This window comes from Mixophyes fleayi, chromosome 5 (genome assembly GCF_038048845.1).
Source record: "Mixophyes fleayi isolate aMixFle1 chromosome 5, aMixFle1.hap1, whole genome shotgun sequence".
NCBI lineage: Eukaryota > Metazoa > Chordata > Amphibia > Anura > Limnodynastidae > Mixophyes > Mixophyes fleayi.
In genome coordinates, this window is record NC_134406.1 from 210,454,519 (window position 1) to 210,475,937 (window position 21,419).

The window sequence follows — 21,419 nt, forward strand, 5'->3', positions numbered from 1 at the left end:
TTATTTGGTTCCTGGCACATAGCTTTCAAACATCTGACGAGCTCTAACCACACCTAGTTAAACACTTTTTGTCAACACCACTTTGTATGGATGTCTAAATAGGGAGCAATGGTCCCTATGAAGAATAGGACCCCTGTGCATATGGATGATGTATACTGTATATATGGCCAATGGTGCACTTTCTATATGTGCTCATGTGTACAAGACCTGCTCTTCATAAGCCTTAGTAATCCTAGTTTTAAGTGCATCCAAGCTAAACTCTCTCCCCTCCGCCCTCCCCCCCAATAAAAGTGGGTTTATTTTACAAATACTTTAGTGAGGCTCCTTATGCCACATGCTGTATTTATGTGTTGTGGTGTGTTCACACCTGCTGTGTAAATTCCGGAGGACACATGTCCAAATAATGGTGTCCGAAACCTCTCCTTCTTTTTTTTTTGTTTGGTGAACCCTAAATGAAATCTGATCTGTTTTCCAGCACTCTCAGCATGGAAGCTAACATTACATCTCTCTATTTGGTGGACTGTAGCCTTTATATATATATGTATGCCTTTTGTTATTTGTACTTCTCTCAGGAATAGCTCTGTATTAACAGGCGATGGCATAAATCTGCTTTGAAGAGTGACTCGCCTGCCTAGCACCTGTTCGACATGACATGCCTTTTTTTGGGGGAAATTCAAAGAAGACTTATTCATGAAAATTTGCAGTTTGGTTTCAGAGGTTACTAATCTGCAACTAGCCCTGGATTGCAAATCTCAGCCAATTTTGTATAAATGTATTTAACCCTTTATCCAATGCTTGTCTTCAAACAAGTACCAAACATGGCAAATTTTATTTTTGGTTTTTTTTTGTGTTTTACAGAATACTCCTTAAATGGCTGAGATTTAATGGTGCAAATCAATTTATTACCTTTTTTAATGTTTTTGCTATATGTAAGCCAATTTCCCTGCAATGTAGCTTTTGGTGCCTTTTAGACGCAGTTTATACAAAGTCACTTGTTCAAGGTTACAAGGAACTGACACTAGGATTCAGACTAAGGTCTTTAATCCATTGTTACACAATCCACTTCCATAAAGAGCCACTAAATGACAAATAGTTTATTTTGCCCACTTTCCCATGAGATTTAATCTGGGCACACACTGCAAAATATTCTTGCAATTATTGTGCAGATGACACAATAAACGACCGTTTGGTCAGATACCGCATTAGTGTGTACGCTTCCAGGATCATGTTTTATTGTACCAAAGCACATTATATCATTTGATTTTATAGACTTCCTAAAAAGCACAATCAACCATGGAACAATGTCTGGTAAATGTGGAAGTGGGTACACACTCACGACTAGCAGTGTAGGCAAATCTCCACAGATCAGGGGTCAGCAACCCCCTGCACTTTTGTCTGGCACGCCGAGCTCGGTAGCTGCGTCACTCTAAAGCAGCTGAAGATGAGCGAAACGGAGCTGCTGCGCATGCACAGCAGGTCAGTTTTGGCCATCATCGGCTGCTTTAGTGAAACGGCTCCCAGGATTCGCTGTACAACGGAAGATGTGTGTGCACCGACTCCAAAGGCAAGTATGAGGCATTCTGTGTACTGAGGGCACATGTAAGTGGCATAATTTGAACTAAGGCACTACTGTGTGGCATAACGTTTATTTGTTGGTCCTATTAATATTATGATATTGGCATCATAAAATAAGACACCTGGGGGTAAATGTATCAAGCTGAGAGTTTTCTGGCGTGTTTGAAAAGTGGAGATGTTGCCTATAGCAACCAATCAGATTTTAGCTATCATTTTGTAGAATGTACTAAATAAATGATAGCTAGAATCTGATTGGTTTTTCAAACCCGCCGGAAAACTCTCAGCTTGATACATTTACCCCCTGGGCTTGAGTAGATTTTAGCTGGCACACTGAAAAAGGTTGCCAACCACTGCCATAGAGTGTGCAGAGTCCCAACCTTCAGCAGATGGTTATGAGAGATGAAGAGCACTGAGGGTAAATTGTGTAGGTGTGTACACATACATCTGTATGATGATCAGGACTCTGTCTTTGGTAAAACCATGACAGAATTTGCATATGAAGCATTTATCTGTACTGCGTATCCAGTATTGCCTCTCTGTTATGCAGGTGTTCAGTGAGAAGATTTTTATCTTGCTCACATGGTTACTTTGGCTGGTTATTTGAGCTTGACTTGGCAGCATGAAATGCCCACCCCTCCTTCTTTTTTTTTTTTTTTTTTTTTTTTACTTTTTCATGTTTTTAAAAAAAAAAAAACCCCCGTGGGATCCTACAGCATACATTACAGTTAAAAAGTGGAAAAATTAAAGCATGTGAAAAATATATTCTATAACTTCTGTCTGAGCTAACTTTGATTTAAGTGATTTCTGGAAGTCACCAGTTACTTACCGATGACCTAACATTGTAATCATAATTGATATCACTGTATCTTTAACTGACCTTATATTAAGGGGATTATGGAACTAACCATGACAAAGGTTAAGCTGCGTACAAACTACAGAAATTTCGACCAACTTTTTATTCCGAGCGATTTTACATGCGATCGATGGTCCGATCGCTCGGTCCATGTACTGCATACACACTAGCCTTGTTTAGGACGATAAAGGGAAGAACGGACGTCCCTTTTTACAGCCATGTTGTCGGGAACAATGACTGTAATTTCGTACTCACTGTTGTGGATCGGTCGGAAGTTTATACACACTACACAGCAGAAACGAGATTGGAACGAAAATATTAAACGGTACGACCAACCAAATGAGACGATAATCGTCCATTTGGGCAGACTTTCGACCATCGTGTCACTACACACACTGACCCGACTTTTAAACGAGCGGTCGTATGTCGGCTGTTTGAGCCGATTATTGGACGAAAACAGTGTAGTGTGTACCCAGCTTAAATACTAAATTATTAGAAAGAGAATTATAAAAGTGAGTACATCTAAAAAAAACATAAGGGCTAATATATTGCATACTGTAAATTATATGGATATTAGAAGTCAGAGGAATTCTGTAAACTGATAAAAGCACAAGTGCTTATATTCTGGTCTCAGAAATCCGCGGTAACGTCTAATATCCAAAACAATCAACAGTACACTATTCATCATATATAGGTTTTCCTAATAAACAAATGGTGACCTCAGAATCACTGATTAACACAGTATTTATGCCAATTTATAATAGACAATTAATACTATATGTATAGTTATTACTGCTAAAAACGGATGTATGGGGCCTAGTCTGTGTTGGAGTTGCATTGTGCAAGTTCTAATAAAGCAAAACAAAACTACTCGTTCTAAATCGTGTTTAAACTATTATTGTAGAAAATCGGATGATCGTTTCCTTCTAATTAAATTGTTAAAAAAACCCTGTTGAGGAACTCTGTGACAATAAGGCGTCATTGTGTGTGTGCATTTTAGCAGCATGTGTAAAGATGCAAAAGGGCTTTTCTGATTAGAGGTAAGCCTCTTAAGTGGTAAGTATCAGAATTGTTTTCTTTACCATGCTGAAAATAGTTTATACAATATCCCAGGAGAACAGAATTGGCCTCTGGGTACCATATAACAAAGTTTTATAGGATTGTCAGGATTGACCTCCCCCACCCCTCAAAAAAAAAACCACCAGGCGCAGCAGCTCCGTTTTGGCAGCGCTGTCCTATACAGCAGCCGCGGCGCTGTCAAAGAAGTGTCCGCGGCGCTGCTGTATACAATACAGCACCGCCGCGGACGCTTCTTTGACAGCGCCGCGGCTGCTGTTTAGGACAGTGCCACTATGGTGGGCACTAAGTTAGCGGAGGGGGGGCTTCTGAAGACCAATAACCCCCCCCCCCCCCTGCGTGCGCCACTGCCATGAGAACAAAAAGGCCACTATCTTTTCTCAAAAGTATGAATACCAGCAATGACAATGGAATAGTAGTCACAGTCCTGAAAATGTCAGTTATCTGTAATATTTGAAATTTGTTTTTGAGATCAAAAGCAAACATGGCTCTTTCAACCTCTCCAACTCAGTAGTGTAATTATAATGTCAGCTGTCAAGACCTTTGTTTCTAGCGCATTTCCTGAATCCCTTCATGATCAGTCCTGTTTATAGACTGCATCAGTTACACTGCCAATAACACTTTTATTACTTTGTCTACAAGGGCAGAGAGCAGAAGCAACTAGGACATTTTTTGTTATTACATTGGGCAAACTTACATTTAAATCAATGTCAGTTTGTAAGTTTTTAACGGCATTGACATACGTCTGACACATCACCTAAGTGCAACACAAATTTAAAATGCAATCCTGTATGGAACAATGCTTTTCTATTTTTGTATAGCTGTTTACATGCTCTTGTTTTAAAGATTTCAATGCCAGTGTGCCTTATCTATTAAAGGTTATTCAGTTTGCCTATAGCAAGCAGCTAAAATTTTGAAGCGGCGCTGACACAGGGCATAATGTTTCAGACAACAGTTGGTTTAAACCATAGTAAGTAGCCAGAAGTATGCTATTAAAAGTATACAAGTATGGTTTAAGCTTCCAGCACAAATAGCTGGCCTCAGAGGGAGCAGTTGTTTGTCCAGGATTTGGCCTAACAAGCCAGCTGACAGCCTGCACCTGTGCAGACTCAGATAAAAATGTGTTTGCACATCCTCTTGCTGCATAAGGTAATCCTGGCCCTGTCCTGTTGAGAGAGTCTGATTATACCGAGAGATTGGTGACTCTCAAAGTGACAACCCATTCATTGGGTTGTCACTTTATTTCATGTGTTTTACAGAGTTTTTAACGGTAGTCAGCATATTTTTACATGCATCTGAGAATAGAACTCATTGTTTCCTATGTCACCATATCCACTCACAATTTTCTTTTTTTTACTAGATTTCAGGTGCTTTGCATTGTTTTTCTGCATGCATGACTGAGAGTATCTTCTCTTTAGAATGCCACCGTTTCCTGGCAGAAAATCGCTGCAGTCTATAATATTATTATTATTATTATTATTATTAATATTTATTTATAAGGCGCTACAAGGCATCCGCAGCGCCGTACAGAGACAAACAAAATCACAATACAATGGGAGACAGCACAGTACAGTAAACACAGCAACTCAGTACGCTCAATGCACAGCTAGAGAGGGCGGGGAAGGGGGAGGGAGGATCCGAAAATGACTGGGCCCAAGAAGGGGGGCGCGGAAGACAGGGAGACCCCCAGGGGGGAGGAGGGAGCGAGAGTGGACGTGGGGTGGAGGACCCTCGAGGAGGAGGGCTAAGTAGCTGGAGAGCAGAGTTAGAAGTGGTGGAAACAGGAGGAGAGATGGCCCTGCTCAGAGGAGCGTACAATCTAATATGACCCTTTCCTAATGCACGTACCAGGGCTGAATGAGTTAGTTGTTGAGAAGGGGGTTTTTAAACAATAATTTGGCACAGGGAACTGTACTAGTAAATTGGGACGTTTGGGAGCAGAGCATTTTGTGAGTGACGAGGGGAGTTTTTGGGTTATCATATGTCAGTTTTGTGGTCTCTTACTAAACTAAACTGGGCAGGTGTTTGTCAATCACAATACACCAAAGGCATGGAACAAAACAAAGAATATTTGTGGCTGTTGAGAGGGATGTGGAGGTAGTGCAGGTGAGACGATCACTTCATTGTAATCATTCTCTGTCCTACATTTGTTAGAATGACACTGCTGGATAATTCCAGGGAGATTCAGATTGCCACTATAAAATTGGCTGATTAATGTCACTTTGTGTTCCATACTTTAGCAACAGCAACTTTTTACCCTGGAAAAAATACAAATGCATATTATATAACCGTTGATAAGTATTAGCAGTTGTGCTTTTTACATCCTTGTTCTACTTTCCTCTCAAGATTTCCCAAATTCCTATTCATATATAGTGTAATCTCTGTAAATCCCTAAAGTACAATATGTTCTTGACTTGCTTTTCAAGGAAAACTGAATTATTTCAGGTAAACAAGACGTGGGCTGAAAGATATTTTATTTTTATTTATTAATTTTTAACATGTTCAAAAAACGCCTCTTCAACCAACTTATAGGGATTTTCATGGTTCAGTTTTTAATGCGGCCTGGTACCAGTTTGTAATACATTTTTAGATGTCAATGGTACATGCGTTTTCATTACGTTTGTTTTGTTCATGCATTAATAGACGGTCACATTAATATTGAAAATGTATTGCTGTTGAAAGTATCACAAATGCAGCATTATTAATTTCAGTGTGTACTGTGCAAATTGACATTTGGATTACACTTTTTGCTTTTTGAAAGTGTTATTTATCACTTGTCAAGCAGTCTATTAATGCATTAATTAATTTAATTTGATGTTTGTTTAATGTTGAATCCTAGGAGTAAATATATCAAGCTGTGAATTTCCGGTGGGTTTGAAAAGTGGAGATGTTGCCTATAGCAATCAAACAGATTCTAGTTATCATTTATTTAGTACATTCTACAAAATGATACCTAGAATCTGATTGGTTGCTAAAGGGAACATCCCCACTTTTCAAACCCGCCAGACACATTTACCCCCTAGAGTTTAAAGTACAAATAAACCCAAAAACTCTTTCTGCAGCTTTAAATGCATTCACCTGTGAGTATCACATTTTGGTTGACTTTCTATCAGTAGATTGGGTTCTAAGCTCTGCAAAGATGGTAAAATGACTTTGTACTCGCAGATTCTGAATAGCAGATTCTGCTCGGCCATGTTGAAGGTGGTTGTGATATTTTCTTATATATTTTTGAAAAAGTCACATAACTATCTGCACAGATCAGGTGTTTAAAAGCAAGATTGAAAAGCATTTTCCATAGTCATGCTCTAAAGCACATTAAAACGGCAAAGCAATCTATTATGACAACAAACTAGTTTCGACAATTGTGAAAAAAAGATAGATTTACAACACAAACAAACCCTTGAACAGGTCCTTACAAGTAGTATGTATAAGGTGCATTTAGCTATAAACATGCAGACTATGTAGTTTGTTCCAGTTTCTTTCTTGTTATGCTACAGCTTTACACTTGGACTCTTTAAGAATTAATAGTCTAGCAATACATTAATTATTTCTGTGCAGATATAATCCACCCTAGAAAGTCCCTTGAAAGTTTGCACTGCCAGGCAGAGATTATGTTTTTGCTTAGCCTCCGCTTGTGTGACATCAGGATAAATGTTCTCAATTATAACAGAGTTTATCTTGCAGTTTTAACGTAATGTTGATATCCTGGCCTAAATCCTAGCTCTCTACTGTGCTTCGAAAATTAATCAGAAACTGGAGAATGCTTCTGTGTTCAGGGTGATGCATTTCATGTTTCCATTCCCTAGTACACTTGAGAATCTGCTTGCAGGCCATACAGTGCAATATTTGGCAATTTGCCCGATGTCATGGTGTGTACATGCCAAAAACGACCCTATGGCCGATGATGATTAAACCAAATTACATCCCATCTCTATTAGGCATGTTGTTATGCCTTTTGAATATGACTGCAAGTGACTTCTATTGACTTGTTAATAACAGTACTAGGGTGATGCTGAAACTTGGCTGCTCATATCTCATCCCTTTTGGCTTCTTGCACGCGGGGGAGGGGGGGGGGCTGGACATTATGTACATATTTTAAGTATAGCCCTTGCTGACAAGCAGTATCTGTTTTTAGGTGTGTTTTGCCAAAGGTAAAGCGAACTGTTCTTGCCTGATCCATCCAAATTTGTTTTTGTAGATAATCATAGGCAAACTCAGGGGGGTGGGGTTCCTAGTGTCTGGAAACCCCCTCCCAGCATGGGGCACTGTATGATTGAGTGGGCTTGCCCCATGTATATGATGGGGATAGGAATTGCCCGAGTATATGATGTGGATGGGAAGAGTTGGAGAGCAGCTAAGCACTGTCTAAAATTATAGCCACGTCTCCATGCATGCTGGTCGCACCCACTGGCGGCATAGCATGGAACGCTCTCTCTACAGATCCTACATTTGCCCCTGATAATCTCATCTCGTTTGTTACATCAGTTATGCATAAACTATTCTATAATGAAATTCATATCTGCCAATCTAGGCAGAACACAACTGGGTATCTGTTTCTGTAACGAACGTGCTATTACGGTTACATGGTGACTGCAACACATTCGCTGATGGCCTCTTAGATCTGCTGGGACATAGTGTCTAGTGATATACAGAAGCATTGTGTTACTTAGGACAGGTAGTACTAGTTCTTTGGGTTTTTTTTCTCGTAGATGAAACCTATTCTCTTTTTACACAGAAACTCACAAGTGCTTGTTTCTAGCTCTCCTTTCACCAGATTTCTTATTCTAACTTGTGAACCTGCCGAACCAGATTGCTAAGGTCATGTAGGGAACATATGTATTTGCCAGTGCAGAGGGACATTTTTGCTTTCATTATATAAATATGACCAGTTCTAAATATTGCCATTGTTGTAAACGTTGTAATACATAATACAGTATAAATCTTCATGTGCAGCACCACCTAATCCAATCTCATTTAACCCACTGTCCTTTGGTTTGTACAGATATCATGGGCTGTATTAAGAGCAAGGAGGACAAAGGTCCATCAATAAAATACAGAACGGAACCCAAGCAAGAGCCAATCAGCCAATATGGTGGTGACGCCACACAAGCTGCACAGTCCCCAGCAATCAAAGGACCACCCGCTAACTTTAATAGTCATTCCATGACACCGTTTGGGGGTTCTTCTGGAATGACCCCCTTTGGAGGAGCATCTTCCCTGTTTTCAGCAGTGCCAGCTCCATACCCTGGAGGGTTGACAGGTAAGCACCAACTGGGTTCATGTCTGCCTTACTAAATGGGTAATAAAGACTTTCATCCAATTGGCTGAAAAAAACATCATCTGCACTTTTTTACACACATAAGACAAGAACCTTGATCACCTCTGATCCGAAGAATTATGAAATTGAATTTTGACTTCTTAGTGTGTACCCAAAATAATAGCATTTGTGTGCTTACTCGGAGGCCTAATGGGTGACTAATTGTCAGCAGTGTCTGCTTTAAAAATGTGTAGTTGATTAAGTTTTTATTCATTTTACTTAATGCTGATATATAACACTTTTCAACATACCTTTGTAAGGAATATGACTGTAATATCGTTCACAATTCATATAACACAAATATTTAATTGGCAAGGTGCACACATTAAACGTTATAATTTGACTTCTAAATATCAGTTGAAAGTTTTTGAACTTTAACTTCTGTTTTTGGCAGGAAACGTGGAGATAATTTAGTTTGTTTATGCTAATCAGGATTATTTTCCGATTGTTTTATTTTGCTTTTGCCAGGGGGTGTCACAGTCTTTGTTGCCTTATATGATTATGAAGCTAGAACATCTGAAGATCTTTCTTTTAGAAAGGGTGAAAGATTCCAGATCATCAATAACACGTAAGTTATTTCAGTAGTTCCAGTACAGTTTTACGCCTTATTTAACAATAATAAAAAAATCTTTTTGCATTCATTTTTCAGCTCTAGGATGTCTGAAATGTCCCCGTTTTTTTTTCAGCTGTTCATGCGCAGCTGTCATGCTCAGATAATGCATTTCCTCATTCCCTTTGGTGAAACTGTGTATATAGTTAAAATGAAAATAGAAAAAAGTTAAATGTACGTTTAAATATAATCGTGATAATAACTCAATGGTCGCAAGAGGCAGGTACTTTTTTATTAGCCCTGTATATTGTTAGCAACATCAGCAGATACCAGATGTGTTCAGAGCCCCGCTCCTGCAGAGATTTAGACCCCAATCACATGGCGGAGCAAGCTTCCTGCCGTGCTTAAGCAGAAGATCAATAAGGATTAAGCTCAAGCCATCTTTGGTTCTAGCACACCAAAACAATTGAACTGCTAATTCCACACATGTAAAGGTAAGGAAGAGATTAGAGCCACTGCAGGACACACGGGACCAATGAAAGGAATAGACAAAGATTTATACAAGGGATGGCAAAGGAAGAGAGGTGTAACAGGAGGGCAGAGAGTGGAGCTTATAAGGGCCAAATAAGTAGAGGATAAACAGGAAGAGTGGGAAGTGTGAATACGAAAGATGATTAGAAGGAGTAAGGCTGAGAAAAGGAAAATAAATAGCAGTGAAATAGGAGTAGAGTGAAAGAAAGGGATGAGCGCACTGCACTAATCATGAGGGGGAAATGCACTTAAAAAATAAGAAAGAGAAATAAAGGATAATAAAAGGGGTACAGAGCTAAGGAAGGGAGAGATTGCAAAGGATAATAGATGTGTCAGTGTGACAGGGGAGAAACTGTTAAAGAAAGAAAGCTATAGGGATGCATATAGGAAACGGAATTTGATCTTTCTTATTGCCCTCTTTTCTTCTTATCACAAACAAGGAGCATTTAATGGGGAGATGCTAAGAAAATAGTAAATAGGTTAGAGTAGTATAGGGACATAAGTTACAAGGAAGAGATCCTATTGTGACAACATCTGGACTCCGGGGGAACAACCGGAGGTGCAGACTTAGGCCCCAGGACACACCACTCTTCTCAGGACGACAGGGACACCCAATGCCTTTCAACCATGATCCGGATGGTCGGACAGTTAAGCTGAATGTACATCAGTAATTTATCTCATTAGATGAAATCTAGTAAGTCCTGAAAAGGACTGAACTGACTTACTACAAGTCCCTACAGGAAGACCCTTTATAACTGTAACTCTTTAACAATAAAAACAAAAAAATGACTATACCAAAGTACTCCTCCATAGGGTACAGTGACTCATAATCAATACAGAGTTGATAATTATCAAAAATATTTGATTTGGTAGTTGGACTCAATTGATTCAATTGCAAATAACATTAGAAGAAAGAATTGCTTAGGACTTACCATTAAAGGAATTGGTGTACACTATTTTAAGTGGTTAACATGTTAGATGTTTGTTATTTTTATAGGGTATTATGAATCTTGTAGATTGGTGTTTGTGACATCCGTTATGTTTTTGAAGAAAAACATAATGTATGCATTATTAATGCAAATGATTACTATCCATAACCAAATGTATCCTGCTTGTATAATAAGACTGCTATATGTAACTTATAACTAATTCATGGCAACATATACTGTTTAGCTTATAGTTTTTTGCTCTGCACGGTTTTCAAATTCCATCAAAACAAATCAATCCCTAGACCACAAGGGAAATCACATTTTCTCTGAATGTATCATAGCAGGACACACATCTAAGCAGTGGCTGGTCATTATTGATCTGAGCTAAATGGCCTTTTTAATGATGCACAATTTAATTACTGGAGATCTCTGTCTTAAATAGTATGTATTTTATTCTAAAAGAAATTGCAGCAATTAAAAAAGGAAATAATTTTATAGCGATGATTGTAATTTTGTTTTAGTATATCTCTTTTAGAGGGATGACCAATTTCTTTAATTTTCTGACCTGTTTAGATACTAGTGCCGTCTTAGGAGTTTTTTTTTTTTTTTTCTTTCTGGTCTGTATTATGTGGTTTATCCATATACAATCTTATTCTGTGATGTTATAAACCAGCTTACTCTAAATTTAGAGAGCAATGAAGCAGAGGTCAATGGGGGTCTGTTAGGAAGTATATAATGTTTTAGAGACAGCAAACAATCCTTTGGTGGCACTGTGCACCTACATTGCTGCCATTTATAGCGGTGTTATGTGTTTTGTGAATGGGTGCAGAGCTATTTTTACACAGCATAGACACTTTTTGCATCAGTCACACTGCAGCAGAGAAGCACATTTCTAGGTGCTTTTTCCCACATAAATTGTTTCAAAAGCACAAACATATCCGGTATAATAGCAGCCCAAATTACCCCTCCACTCACGATTAATTTAAGCTATAAATGAGGCTAAAGCATGCCCTATATTAGCAGAAAAATGTAAACGTTTAATTTAAGGACAGGTTGTTCTAAGGTGTTGGGGGGAAAGGGCACTGAGCCTCTGATTATCCACTTCCCCATAACCAAGGTACACTTCTACCCTCTACTCTTAGGAGACGGCTCTAGGAGTGTGCTCGGTGGCAAACTAGACACACCGGTGCCAATCCAAGACAATCTTTGGCGTGCACATACAGTGCACTTTGTAATTGAACTCTTGATGAGATATTATCTGGAAAGTTAAGAGCATTACAATGAATATATAAAAATGTCAAATGTTTAGATATATCATTACTGTGAATATGCAGTTTAATATAAGTTGGTGGACATTTTGACCATATTGCTAATTAATCATTTTTCTATTACAGGGAAGGGGACTGGTGGGAAGCAAGATCTATAGCCACTGGAAAAACTGGTTATATACCCAGTAATTATGTCGCACCTGCAGACTCCATACAGGCTGAAGAGTAAGACTTAAAGAAAAATTAAGATGAAATATATTTGTGCGCTTTCATTTAGTATAGTATAAAATAAAAATGGCAGACTTAGACTCCGCTTTTGCTGAGCACACTATTAATGACCATCTTGGGGCCCGGACTACCTAACCTGGTTTCTGGGTCCCAGAAAATTACACATCGTGTTCAAATAAACATGATGTGTTTCTAATACAGAAGCTCTTGCGCTTTCCACACATCCTGTCTGTTGTGACCTCACAAGGACAACCACTTATAGAGAGTTGGCCCAGGAAGAAGCAGAGGAGATCTAACTCAGGTTTTCTCTGGCAGCCTCTGGTGGTTTCTAATATCCATATAATCTACAGTGCATTATTCATTAAATAATACATGTCAACTGAACTAGTGAATTGACATTGCTGTAAAATATATGTTATATAATCAGTGCATTCTGATGTCAGACCTTGCAGTTAACTTTCTAAAAAGCCTTGAGATGAGTTGAAGACTAGTCCTCTGTTTTCCAATCATAGCTGTGGCAGCACAATGAATGTGGCCTGTTAAAGACCGGTAGAATGATCATTGCAACTAACGGTTTGAGCCACTGTTATTGGTTTTCATCTTCAAAACCATGATAAATACATGATGCAAAATTTTGACACGCATATATAATTTATAATAACAACTTTTAAGAATAAAAAATGTATTTGTTGCATGAGCTCCGGAGCAGGATCTGTGACTATTTTTTTTTTTTTTTTTTTTTTTTTTTTTTAAATTATTATTTCCAGGTGGTATTTTGGGAAAATGGGGAGGAAAGATGCCGAGCGATTACTTCTCAGCCCAGGCAACCAGAGAGGAACATTTTTAGTTAGGGAAAGTGAAACCACTAAAGGTAATCCTTCTGTCTTTCGTTACTTTTAATGAAATGAGGAGATGTTCATTATTGCAGCTGATCACTGTAGACTGTGATGAGACATAAATATTTATATTAATACTAATGGTTCTATATTTGACTTTACAGCTAAAATTTTATAGGAAAAGAGAAATCGGGTATAATCTGTGAAAAAGCATCCATTACATTTTGCATATTTTTGTTTATGCCAATGGAAATCTAACTACATTACAAGGGGCATAGTGGACTGATAATAACTGAAATGAATGTGCCACTAATTAATTTGGTGATTTAACTCATTTGCAGGCTTGGCTTTAATCCTAGCTACAGTATATTTCTAGTGATTTGATAGAACTGTTATGCACTCTTAAGCACGTGTCAGTGGGCTATCGTATACTGTTAGAACAATGACTGCTGCTCAGTGTTCAGAACACTATGCAGCATATACAGGACATAGTGCTACTGCATGTGTGTAAATTCTCTTGATTACATAATCTGAGTCTTCCCCTGCAGCAGTGAGAGTTACCTGGCTTTAGAAGACTCGGACTAGCTCCTAGGTTTAATTTTAACCAGATAAGGAAAGTTGCCATAGGTGATAACAACTAGCCTGTTGCTCTGTAAGCATTTATACAAAAAGTTTATTTGCATGCACACAGGCCGTGGAATCACATAGTTTGTGGCACATGCTTCCTGATTGACCTCATACACACGTCCAATGCGTATCATGGTCAGTGTGCTTTTGACATTCTGCAAGCACTGAGAAAATTAGGGACCATTGAACCCTTTGGGGAATGTGTACACATGGACATTCACTGTGAACACCAGGCAGTATGTGGACCCTACGCGTGTTTGGACTTTTAAAATCCTGAAGCACAAAGGGCCTATGTGATCTTAGCCTTTGATTTCATAGAAAGCCACTAAACAAGTAACTTTGGAAAGGTGTTTTTTCTTTAAAAATAAAAATGAAAATGTTCGTAGGTTTTACATATTTCCATATTATTCTCTGCACAGGAGCTTATTCACTCTCCATTCATGATTGGGATGAAGTGAGAGGTGACAATGTGAAACACTACAAGATCAGAAAACTTGACAATGGAGGATACTATATCACTACACGGGCACAATTTGAATCACTACAGAAACTTGTCAAACACTACTCTGGTAAGACCGTGATTATTTTTGTATTTGTGTTTTACAGCTTTTTTTTTTTTTATTAGTTCATTCTTTCTGATATGCTAGTTCTGCTGTCTAACTCTATTTTATTTATTTTGACTTTCAAAGTTTAAATGCAAAGTTCGACTTTTCATTGGTGCAGTGATCTTGTGATCCTAATGCTCTACTGTTCTCTGCTTCACTAGCAAACACTCAGTGTTGTCAATGTCCCTACCCTGTGCACTTATTTGCATAAAAAGGGTATTGTCAACACTCTTCATTGTTTTGCACTTATTTGTGGGCTACAAGTAAGTTGAACTTTGTTTTATATGACAGGAAGTAAGTAAGTAAAGTAGTTGCTAATCTATAATTTCTAGTATGCCTCTGCACAGAATATGAAACTGTCTGGTATGCTTAGCTTGTACTAAAACCATAAATATGAAAAAACATCTGTCAGTGCCTTTAAACCTAAATAAATTGTAATAAAGCAGTCATTATTCTCACTTTTTGGGATGTGTTTACATTGAAAAAACAATTTATGCATCTTCTCCATCATATGGTGCATTATAATTATTATTATTATTAATATCATATTTTTATTTTTTTTAAGAACATGCTGATGGCTTGTGCTATAGGCTAACAACTGTTTGTCCCACCGTGAAACCTCAAACCCAGGGATTAGCAAAGGATGCATGGGAAATTCCTAGAGAATCTTTGAGACTTGAGGTGAAGTTGGGTCAAGGATGTTTTGGTGAAGTATGGATGGGTAAGTATTAATTTAGTCTTTTTGTATTTTGAGTTGTAATTCTACCCAATCTATGCCTAACTGGCTATTATTATTTATATTGTATTGCATGGGTGGCAGTAACAAAATGGAAGCTTTTTATGCCCCTTGCCATCAAATAAGTGAAGGAAGAGCAAAAGACAGTATAAAATATCTCTATCTTTTTGCAGGAGATGGAGTTTTAATATGTGTATCCCTCCTTGTTGTTCCTTGATTCCTTGCGTAATATACATTAGTGAAAAAGGGACCATTTCACCAAATAACACAGACACAGACAATGTCATTTGAATAATGAAATCTGGAAAGTTAAGCCCAGTAAATGGTCGAATACGAGTTGATCAGATATGAAAGGGCATTTTGAGCATTTACAAATATAGCGAAAACTTTGTGGACTGTGATAAATTACTTAAAGTACGCATCAACAATTGAACAAGTCCTCCTTCTTATCCTATGCCCAAATATAGCAAGAAAATGGGGGCAGAGGGGGTGGCCCTAGATCTCAGTAGGCTGGTTTCTTTTGAGCAGTGAAAGATGAACAGGGATTGAAAGCCACACTGCGCTCCAGGTTATGGAGGAAGCCATGTTGAAAATGGGTCCTTTTTGTTCTGATTTCTAATAGGACTTCCTGTTCTGTGTTTTTTTTTTTTTTTTTTTTGTTTTTTTTTTTTTTTTCTAGGCACTTGGAATGGAACAACAAAAGTAGCAATCAAAACACTAAAGCCTGGAACAATGATGCCTGAGGCTTTCCTGCAAGAGGCACAGATTATGAAAAAACTCAGGCATGACAAATTAGTTCCCCTTTACGCTGTGGTGTCTGAAGAGCCAATCTACATCGTTACAGAGTTCATGTCGAAAGGTTGGCTTTATTTACATTCTTCTAAAAGTAAAATGTTTATCCCACTTACTAGGGTTTAGTTATGGTCTGTATGTAGAAAAGGTAGATAAAGTGTTTGATAATAATGCAACAACTTCTATTATACAAGAAAACCACACACAAGATGCACACACAACACTATTTTCGTGGTTGCTGCAGCAAATCCATATCTCTGCCAAATCAGAAACCTTCATTTTCCTAAAATGAAAGCCAAACTGAAGGGATTTTTTATTGGAAAGCAACAAAAGAGGGAGGAGGAGGAGCGCTTTGAATCAGTGCTTCCATATTAACAAGAAATCATTATCATTATTATTTATGATCCTTTTATATAGCAACAACAAACTTAATAGTTCAGTACAATCGGATAACTTTGTCCAGGCGCATCAGTCACTGTCCCAGTCCCGCAATTTCCCTAAAACAGATGCAAAAGAACTCCCCAGGACCAATTTTAGTCATAGCTAATTAACCTACCGTGTTGTCTTTGGACTCTGGGAATGTACTGGAGATTCTGTAGAAACCTATACAAACGCAGGGAAACCTAAAAAGTCCCCAGTTGGAAACTTAATTCAGACATCAGTGCTCTCTGCTGTGCCACAACGTGTTCTATAGAGATAGGTACACACCATCGCTTAGCACTCGCAGCCTCAAAATCAAGCCACAAGTCATCGTCTAGTGTACTATGGGAATTGAGAGCCAGTTACTGGATTGCCTGGATTACTATATTTGGTGGATTTTATGACTGTTCAAACCAAATATGTTACTCTTAATCTGTGTAAATATATCTAAAAAATATTTACTGTTTAGTTTGGAACCCATGCTTATGTACTTGCCATATTTCAGTTTTTCTTATATTTTTAACACAGGTAGTCTATTGGACTTCCTTAAAGAAGGAGATGGAAAATATTTGAAGTTGCCGCAACTTGTTGACATGGCTGCACAGGTAACCACACATGTTGTGCTAGCTGAATCTATCATGACTTAATAACAGTAGGAGGTTAATGTGTCTCTTTTCCCTAGATTGCAGATGGAATGGCTTATATTGAAAGAATGAACTATATCCATAGAGATCTCAGAGCTGCTAACATCCTCGTAGGGGACAATCTGGTTTGTAAAATAGCTGACTTCGGCCTGGCCAGGTTAATAGAAGATAACGAGTACACAGCAAGACAAGGTATGGTATCCATCTGATGTCTTTGGGAAAGCATTGAAGAGTTATTTTACTGTTGCGTACAGTGTTTTGTGTCTAGTTTCCAAGATTGAAAAAGTAAACAAAATGTTAGGCAGACACTGTTCATTTTCTATCAAGCTACAAACATGAATCTTGTTTTCTGTAGATTTTCTTTTCCCGTGCTTTTCACTTTTCATGTAAATTGACTTGTGTGCATGAACTTTATAATCTTTAATAGACACTTTATTGCTGGACGAGCATTAAGCTACCCTCTCCTGTTTCCTCCGCCTGCCTTCAGTCTTGTGGTTTGAGGCACAATTAAGATATTAGCATTTTAACCGTAACAAAATGGCATTGATGATCTGCACTGTCGTGTTCTTCTGACAGTTTGTGGCACCTTGATGGAAAGAATACCACTTGTATGCATATATTCTGGAATGGACAAGTGCCACTGGAGAACACTTGAACTAAACATGATTTCTCTCTATTATGGAGATTAAGTGGGGGATTCAATTCCAAAAAAAAACGGCGCCTTGCTTGGATTTTTTTGCACAGAAATATCGCTCTTTTCTGCTCACTCCCTATAGAGGGGCGAGTAAAAATGTGTGGATATCTTTACCATATAAATGGTAAAAATGCGCAGCAATTGAATTCCCTCCCAAGTCTCTTACCTAATTTGTATCCTGTTAATGTAGGAGCAAAATTTCCTATCAAATGGACAGCACCCGAGGCTGCCTTATATGGCCGGTTTACCATCAAGTCTGATGTCTGGTCATTTGGAATCCTCCTGACAGAACTTGTTACCAAAGGAAGAGTGCCATATCCAGGTACTGTACCCAAGAACTCTTTGCCAGCTATATTTTTCTGCACTAGTTTTATTTTGTTGGCGCACTTCTCATTACTGCTATATATTTATTTTCACATTCCATAAGTAATTTGTATTTTTGAAATGTTTGGTAAAATTTCTGAAAAAATACCATTGTTACCCACTGGAAGAATTATTCCTATGCAGTTATTATATACTGTTTGCACTGTTCATAAAAGAACACTATGTGTGATGCAAGCTGTGTTGTATAATGGAAATTGATAAAATATCTGCCAGAATTAAAATGTACGTGAGATAGGGCTACAATAATTTGTGTTTTATAAGTCTATGACTGATGCTTTAGAAAGACTTCTAAAATATAAGATGAGCCACAGATGGAACTATGGCGCTGAGCTTGTTTGTTAAAACTGCAGTGAGTATAGAAAGTGATTTACAAGAATTTAAGCTGCTTTCAAACCTCAACCAGCGAATGTGACACAGGGTGCCTGTGAGTTCACGTCTTTTACATATTGACGAATGATGCATTTTCAATCAGCTTACGTTTTACTGAGCGGGAGAGATTGGACATGGTAACTGTAATGCTCCTCCAATCAGCAGCCAGATTTATTTTAAAGAGGATGAGGGAGGGAGGGGGGGGGAACAATACCATTTATAGTGGAAAATACCTTTTAAAGGGATAACCACCCCTCATTAAAGTTTACCAATTGTAAATCACACAATGTGGTTTGTTGACTGAGAGAATGAAGACTAGGACGTCTTCAGGGGACAGGCCAAGAGAGCGTCTTCTAATCCAATGATTAACCTTATTGGCAGCTTTGAGTCTCAAAAATAGGTTCATTGACCCTCTTGAAAAATATATTCAGATTTTTAGATCAGGAAAACATATTTTTTGCTAAATACTTTTACATAAATATTTATTATTGCTCGGTGTCATTTTTCACCAATGTGTTTGGACACCGATTTAACTAATTATTTATATATACTATAAATTTAGTTTTTAAAAATTATCTTCTGTTAAAAATCTAGTTTGACTCGCACCATTGGTTAAGAAACACTGTTCTAACATAACTATTTTTTTTAAATAACTGTTGTGGTAAATGCTTAGGTACACTTATATTAAGGAGAAGTTGTCCATTAAATGAAACCTTGATTAATTACTCTATCTCCCTCTATAAAGCAAACATTTATCAAGCCCCTTTGAAATCTATGGGCCGCTTGGTGGTTTTTATTTTTTTATTTTTTATTTTAAATATGTCTTTCTCTTAAAGTGATATGCTGGTAATTGCTTTCTGACTATTAATATGAAATCCTTTCTGTAGGGATGGTGAACAGGGAAGTTCTGGAACAGGTGGAGCGTGGCTATAGAATGCCCTGTCCTCAAGGCTGCCCGGAATCCCTGCATGAATTAATGAAGCTATGCTGGAAGAAGGACCCAGATGAAAGACCAACCTTTGAATACATTCAGTCATTTTTAGAAGACTACTTTACTGCAACAGAGCCACAATACCAACCTGGAGACAATCTATAAGATTAAAGACTCAAATCAAATGCACAAATCTGCCAAAAGTATACCTGTTTCTAAGGGGAAAAGGAGTCATGATCACTCTGCATGCTTATGGCGAACTGGAAATCCACAGTACAGTTGCACAAAACCACTTTGAAAGTATTGTAAATGGACAAATCATGTGATTCAGAGCAGGTCCCAAAGAAAGGTCAATGTTTGTGTGGATGGTTAGGAAAGCCACTAAAAGAACAATGTCAAGCCCAATATTTGAATACATCCATTTATTTTTGCAAGTAAACATTTCAGGATCACAAAATGGGCTTCTCATCGGACCAAACATTTCATTCCTCCTCAATAAAATCTTCTTTTCTTTTTTTTTTTTTTTTCCGTTGACACACAGTATGACATTAGACACCCATATACAGGTTGCAGGCCCATGAGTGAAAAAGGGTAAACTCTTTATTGGGTTTTGGAGATTTTGCTTTTTCCCATAATTAGATCAACGGGTCATTATGGGTTTTAGGTGGGAAAATAATGAAATGCAGACTACAAAATAACAGTAGTTGAAAACGTACTTTTGTCTCTCCTTAACGTTCCTTTATGAATGCAGTGGATGCCAATGCAATCACCCTTGTCCTTAAGGGAATTAAGCACCTTATTCTAGCTCTTTGTAGTCTGGGTCTTGCCTCCAGAGGCCTTCATTCTGCACTGAACAAGTGAAGACTGCTTACACAGCATAATGGTGGCATATAGAGGAGAGCTTCTACAGACTTCCACAAGATATTCCCTTCAATGTCATTTTACTCACGGGCAATCAGGAGCAGTTCTAGATTATTTCAAGTGAAGATAATCATTCATATGCAATCTTTTCATGCATTTTGATACAGTTTTATTTTTAGGGATTTTATCTGTAAAAAGCAAAGATGTAAATGCGAAATCCATTTTTTTTTTCTAATCCAGTATTTGAATATTAAAGCCCTGACCCTATGAAGCAATTGGGGATTTCCTGTAGTCCAACAAGGATGTCAGTGACAGCACTTTGGCTTTTCTTTGATTAAAACTTAAAGTAGTGTGGGGTGACTGGTGACAAAATGTGAATGTTTTAAATGACTGTATGCAAATAAGGTTTATTTACTGTGGTTGGAGCATAAAGTGCCCAGTGTCCTGCTGGCTGGCCAAACATGCTCGTGCAAAATTTCACTATTGCAGCTGACACATATCTGGCAATAAATGAACTTCTTTTTATTTTATATTGTTTTCCCATGAATATGCTTATCTAACAATAAACTCTGAAATTCTAACTTGTATATCCCATGCTACACTTGATATTGTTATTTTAAAGGTTTGAGATCAGTTCTCTATAACCTCAAAGTATTTGGTTATGTATTTTGTTTACTGTATACACATTGTTATTTTTATTTTAATTATTTCTTTAACGGCAGTGCCATCATTCCACATTATTACCTGCTATTTCTTTTAATAAGGTGAGGCTTTTTTTTTTTTTTTTTTATTTGTAAGGGCTTTATATAGAAACCATGAAATTGTATCTTTTTATAAGTCTTTTCAAGCCATTTTAACTGGAACTGTGTACTTCATAAAAAGAAAAGCAGTGTATGGCAGTCTGGCTGGCATTCATTGTGTTTCCACAGCTAAAAAACAATTATGTAATATCGGTTGTATAGTAAAGAATTAAAACACTAATTATTGCATTTATTTTAAATGACTGTGATATACATATCTTACGGGAAGGGGGGAGATTATTGGTTCATACATTTAATACATCTGTATGATACCTGCTGGAGCAAGAGATCAGTACATGTAAAATAAACGTGTTTTTTTTTTTTTTTAATCATCTATTCATTTGTTGGTGGACAGAAAATCTTATGTCAAATTTTACTTGTCACTTTTGGAA

The 21,419-nt window shown here is 37.7% G+C and overlaps 1 protein-coding gene across 2 annotated transcripts in view; it reads left to right on the forward strand.

Moving 5' to 3' along the window:
• YES1 (YES proto-oncogene 1, Src family tyrosine kinase) overlaps positions 1-20,814 on the forward strand; it is a 42,282-nt gene extending 21,468 nt beyond the window's left edge. For both annotated transcript variants that reach the window (XM_075213380.1, XM_075213381.1), the window contains exons 2-12: positions 8,508-8,765; positions 9,291-9,390; positions 12,227-12,325; positions 13,096-13,199; positions 14,211-14,360; positions 14,962-15,117; positions 15,812-15,991; positions 16,873-16,949; positions 17,027-17,180; positions 17,873-18,004; positions 19,323-20,814. In XM_075213380.1, the coding sequence (XP_075069481.1) occupies positions 8,513-8,765; positions 9,291-9,390; positions 12,227-12,325; positions 13,096-13,199; positions 14,211-14,360; positions 14,962-15,117; positions 15,812-15,991; positions 16,873-16,949; positions 17,027-17,180; positions 17,873-18,004; positions 19,323-19,531 (1,614 nt within the window). In that variant the 5' untranslated portion in view covers positions 8,508-8,512 and the 3' untranslated portion in view covers positions 19,532-20,814. The remainder of the gene's footprint in view (positions 1-8,507; positions 8,766-9,290; positions 9,391-12,226; positions 12,326-13,095; positions 13,200-14,210; positions 14,361-14,961; positions 15,118-15,811; positions 15,992-16,872; positions 16,950-17,026; positions 17,181-17,872; positions 18,005-19,322) is intronic.
• The last annotated feature ends 605 nt before the right edge of the window (positions 20,815-21,419 follow it).